This window comes from Quercus suber, unplaced genomic scaffold (genome assembly GCF_002906115.3).
Source record: "Quercus suber isolate HL8 unplaced genomic scaffold, Cork oak 2.0 scaffold_40, whole genome shotgun sequence".
Taxonomy (NCBI): domain Eukaryota; kingdom Viridiplantae; phylum Streptophyta; class Magnoliopsida; order Fagales; family Fagaceae; genus Quercus; species Quercus suber.
In genome coordinates this window covers 704,842-710,678 of record NW_027069505.1, presented here as the reverse complement: position 1 = coordinate 710,678, position 5,837 = coordinate 704,842, and the positions used below count along the sequence as shown (strand labels likewise).

The 5,837-nt window shown below is 38.4% G+C and overlaps 1 protein-coding gene across 1 annotated transcript; it reads left to right on the top strand.

Annotated features, from left to right (window-relative positions):
- Positions 1-3,622: 3,622 nt before the first annotated feature.
- LOC112012897 (uncharacterized) lies at positions 3,623-4,546 on the top strand. The gene has a single exon (XM_024045268.1). It carries the CDS (start codon positions 3,623-3,625, stop codon positions 4,544-4,546), a length of 924 nt encoding a protein of 307 aa, XP_023901036.1.
- Positions 4,547-5,837: the final 1,291 nt, after the last annotated feature.

Sequence of the window (5,837 nt, the reverse complement as noted above, 5' to 3'; positions counted from 1 at the left end):
TCCTCGGACGGTGTCCTAGGAGTCCCACATCGAAGGAAAACCCCCCCACTTGCTGCCTTATAAGCTGTGAAGCGAAGGGAGTAGTGTACCATCGGTTTAGTTATTCGAATAACTATAAACCGATGGTACACTACTCCCTTCGCTTCACAGCTTATAAGGCAGCAAGTGGGGGGGTTTTTCTTCGATGTGGGACTCCTAGGACACCGTCCGAGGACGTTGCCAAGCATGCCTAGGACATTGCCATGTATGCCTAGGACATTGCGAAGCCGTCCGAGGACGTCCTAGGACGTTGAAGGACATGCCGAGGATGCAGTGTAAAAGGCTACAAAGCAAAAAACCCTTTGCCCGAAAATCCGTACATCCTAGGTACCCACAATTATATTTTCAAAATTCACATTCAATAAAAAGATAAATGAGGAGTTTGAAGGGTGTTTGCAAACATTTTCATTTCAAGTGGTACAATTTTTGGTTCGAAAATTGCAAATTCATAAATTCTATATAATCTCGTATGTCCGATGGTCGTACGAAATTTCTAGAAATTTTGATGCAAAAGAAACTTGTAATCTCATACATCTTATATACAACTCTCGTACATCTGAGATTCTTTGGACTTTGATTTTTTATTTGATTACCACTGTTTCTAATTTTCTATCACTCTACCTCTACTAAAGAGGAATTAACGCTTTTTCATATAAAAAATTGGGATTAAACATTACTTTTCCACTATCAAAGTGGAATCAAACTTGTATTACAACATATATATATATATATACAAGACATAATTTCTACTCTAACATAATCTAAGTGTATATGTGTGTGAAGCTCCCTCTTCCTGAAAATTTGAACTCCAGCACTTGCCCCCCACACCTTACAAGCGTTTATACTTGTGGAGTGACCACCGTACCAAGGATACATGGTGGTGTTTTACAACATATTTGAATATACAAGAAACCTTTTATATAAATAATTACTATAATTATATAGTTAATATTTCCGTATAAAAAAACAATGGTAATAAATATCTATTAATTTTTTTTGATAAGTTAATAAATAGTTAAATACCCATTAATAATTACTATAATTATATATTTAATAACTCCATTTGAAAACATAATCATGATAGGTACCGATTAATAACTACTATAATTATCAAAATTTCTTTTATTAATATACTCCAAACACAATCAAAATAAATTTCTATCATAGACTAACATAATTATTAATTAAATTTCATTTTTATATACAAAGTAAAAGAGAGTGAAAATAGTTTTTTTAGATAATATAATATTTTATTGAATTGGTTACATTCCCTTACTACTAATTAGTTGTTAATCTCAAAAATTGAAGAAAGTCGATAAAAAGTCCATATCAGATCCATTATATCTCTGTGTTTTTCAGTTTTTACCATAGGGTGATATCTCTATAAAAAAGGCCTAAAACTTGCCACATATTTAGTCCACCAAAAGTAGAAGTTTGTCCAAACCAAAGGTTAGCTCTCCTCATTAGGGTTTCTATTTTCCTTAGCTTTTTGGGTAAATTGCATATTGTTCCTTAAACTTTAATATGTGTTTAAAGATTATTCTTATACTTTAATATTTGGTGTTTAAAAATTTCTCACTAAGAAATGACGGTAAGAACTTTTTTTTGATACATTTTAAAATATAAAAGAAGATTTTGAAATAAAGATAAAAGGTTGAGGACTAAACATTATGTTTTAGGACAAATCTAATACTAACATTAGGTGTATGTATTTATTCTGAAAAAGAAACACACGTAAGAGCATGTTTAGTTAAATATCCACTTAATTTAAATTTTTTGAAGTTCATCTTTCTCTATTAGTACAAGTTTATTTGATTGTCAAATGAGCAGGTTTTTTTGTAACTACATAGATGTCGTTACATTCAAAACTTTTTTTTCTCTTCCTGGTAGGAGTCTCTCCCTCTTGTTTTCAAAACGAGCCTATCTCTTTTAGGTTGTCCTAAGGTTTTGAGTTTTATTTCTTTTCCTTTTCTCTCCCTCTCTCATCCTCTTTTATAGTATCTTGGTGTATCTTGGTGCATCATGGCTGAGGGTGTCTCTGAAATTTTAGATAAGCTAAAACTCACGTCCGAGGAGGAGGAAGTCATTGAGATTGCGGATGAAAGAAGGGTCAGTGAGATTGAAAGTTGTGTGCTTAGTTTGGTAGGCAAGTTCTTAACTTGTAAATCGTATAATGAGAGAGCTGCTTTAAGCACCTTAAGGAGGGTTTGGGGATTGGATTCTGAGTTATAGATTGTGGAAGTGGGTGCAAATCTGTTTCAGTTCAAGTTTAGGACTGAATTTTAGATGGCTTGGATCCTTAAAGTTGGGCCTTGGTCTTTTGATAATCAAATGTTGTTACTTAAGAGATGGCAACATGGGATGTCTGCAACAAATGTTGTTCTTGATCGTGTTTCGATGTGGGTGCAAATTTAGGGAGCAACATTTGACATGGTTTCTCCGCAAATAGCTACAGATATTGGGGGTCGGATTGGCACGGTGGAGGAAGTGGAAAAATGGAGGTCTAATGACTCACTAAGCCTGTTCATGTGATTGAGAGTTTCCATCTCTGTTTCTAAGCCATTAAGAAGGGGTTGTTTCGTCTTTGACTCCAACGGTAACCATACATGGATAAACTTTAAGTATGAGAGACTTGCAATGTTCTGCTACTTTTGTGGATTTGTTGGACATGATTTGAAGCACTGTGCGGGTTTCTTTGTTGCAGAAAAGAATGGTGCAACAATGGATTTCCAATACGGGGACTAGCTAAAGGCAATGGGTGGATGGTAGAAAACATCAAGGGCTGAGGGAGAGCCGATGCTGGACTCCCAAAACAGGCGGATGCAAAGGGAAGAGGGTGGTTCCAGCGAGGTGGCTACACAGAACAAAGTGGAGCAGGTGGGACGAGTAAGCTGGCTGCGCAGTGTAACTTTGGATTTCTTGTCACAAGCCCTACTGTTCCGGAGATTATCCCAAGAGAAGATACAATGTTTAGGGATAAGGAAAGTGATCAAAGAGTTAGTCATGGGACGTGGACTGAGGCAGATTTTGAGAAGGTTTTGGAGGAGATTGATGCAGCAATTAAGGGGGAAGGAGTTATTATCCCTGACACAAGTAAGATGAAAATTCAGGAAGCTCTCTGTGGGAAGGGACTAATAGATGTGGCTGTGCAGGAAGTGGGGGTTACTCCTAATTTAAATTTAGTGCTTTCCACACAAGATACAAGGATTGGGCTTGATGTGGGCTCGCCTAAGTTGGGCCTTACACTTGGGGGTAGTCTAACTGATGCCAGTAAACAAAAAAGGCCCAATAGAATTTCAGGCAAAGGAAATAAGGGTGTTAAGTTAACAACTAAAACTCCTAGCGTGGGGAAGGATAGTGGTCCATGCAAGGGCAAGCTTAAACAGGGTACCTGGAAAAGAAAGGATGGGAGACCCGAAGAGGAGACTTTGAGCTAATGCATGGACATTGATATTGGGCAGAAATGCAAAATCAGTTTTGAGAGTCCTGATGGTATTGAATCAGGTCGATAGTGAGGTAAGACTATTGACATGCTTGAACTTATTTCAACGGCGAAAGTTGCTAGGTAGCCTCGCTGAGCACAATGAGTATTATAAGTTGGAACTGCCAAGGGCTTGGGAACCTCCAGACAGTTCGTGCCTTGGAAAAGGTGGTGAATAAGGAAGAGCCCGACATAGTTTTCCTAATGGAGACTAAGGTTGATAAAAAGGAGTGGATTGATAAAGTTAAAGAGAGATGTAAATTAAAGCATGGAGTGTTCGTTCCGAGCAATGGTAATAGTGGTGGTCTGGCATTATTTTGGAAAGATGGGGTGACTATTGATGTGCAATCTTTTGCGTATGAGCATATTGATGCGTGGATTGATGGTGGTTCGGGTATTGGTTGGTGGCACTTTACGGGGTTCTATGGCAGCCCAGAAATGGATAGGAGATCAAAGTCTTGGGCTAAATTGAAGTTTTTGAAGAACTCCTCTTCTCTCCCTTGGTTGGTGATTGGGGATTTCAATGAAATCATTGGATTATCAGAAAAGGAAGGGGGTTGTTTAAGGCCAAAAAGACAAATGGAGCTATTTTTGGAGGTGATTAATTTTTGTGCTCTTAGAGATTTGGGGTTTGTGGGGCCTAAATTTACTTGGTTATATCAACAAAGAGATGGTTTTCAGATTAGAGAGCAATTGGCTAGAGCCTTAGTGAGTTTGGATTGGATGAATCTTTTCCCAAGGGCAACGCTATATCATCTATCCTCCTCGGTTTCTGACCATTTCCCTTTATCCCTACACTTAAAAAATCGGCCTTGTAAGAGAAGTAAAAGAAGGTTGTTTCGATTTGAATCCATGTGGCTCAAAGTTGCTCGGTGTGAGGAGGTTGTAAAGGAGGCTTGGGAGGAAAGGGAATTGTTGGGTCTGGATGGGGCTATATTGAACTGCTTGGATAGGTGCAAAGCTGAATTATTGAGATGGAAAAATGAGGAGTTCAATAATGTGGGGGCTAAGGTGGTTGACCTATAAGCTAAGTTGGTTTTTTTGGAGAACCAACCTACGTCTCCTAACCAAATTCATGACTTGAGAAAAACGGGGATTGAACTTAACTGTTGGTTGGATAGGGAGGATGAGATGTGGAGGCAAAGGGCTAGGCAAAATTGGTTTCAAGGTGGTGATAGGAACAAGAAGTTTTTTCATGCAAAAGCTTTGGATCATCAAAGCAAGAACCATATTGATGATATTTTTGATGGGAATGGGGTGTGGCACGAGGAAGAATCCGAGATAGCTGGAATTTTTGTGGAGCACTACACGAATCTTTTTTCTTCCTCTTTCCCTGCGAACTTTAAGGAGATTCTCCACATTGTTAGGCTGAAAGAATTAGGGGAGATGAATGATGTTTTGGCTCGTGTGTTTCATGAGGGTGAGGTCCGTCAAGCTTTAAGCAAATGTATCCCCTAAAGGCACTGGGCCCGGATGGTATGCCGCCTTTATTCTATCAGCATTTTTGGAGCACATGCGGACGTGTGGTGTGGAAAACAGTCTTGGACTTCTTGGACCATGGTATCTCTCCCCCTAACTTTAATCAAACTTATATTGTTCTTGTTCCTAAAGTTAAAGAGCCAAAACATATGACTGATTTTAGACCTATTAGTTTATACAATGTAATCTACAAGGTTGCCTCGAAGGCTATAGCTAATAGATTTAAAAAAATTTTGCCTTCTATTATTAGTGGTTCTCAAAGTGCTTTTGTGCATGGTAGACTTATTACTGATAACGTGTTGGTAGCTTTTGAAACTATACATCATATTATCAAAAAGAAAGGGGGGAAGGTGGGGGAAATGACTTTAAAGCTTGATATGAGTAAGGCATACGATAGGGTAAAGTGGGTTTGGTTGGAAAAAATTATGGAGAAGCTTAGTTTTGCTGAAAGGTGGAGAGGTCTGGTTATGAAATGTGTTACCTCGGTAAACTATGCAATTAAGGTTAATGGGTGCCCTGTGGGAAGCATTAACCCCTCTAGGGGTATTCGCTAGGGGGACCCCTTATCACCTTATTTATTTCTCCTATGTGCAGAGGGTTTATCATCTCTTATTAAGGCTTTTGCGGCTAACAGTGGTTTGAAAGGGATTTCTGTGTGCAGAGGGGGTCCCAAACTATCCCATCTTTTTTTTTTTTTTTTTTTTTTTTTTGTGCAGATGATAGCCTTATATTTTGTCAAAAGCTCTCAAAAACGTGGCTTAGGGTTTCCTTTATATAGTGGGAGAAGTAGATCTGAAACCCTAATCCTTAATGGGCTTAAGCTGTTGTTTGGCCGACT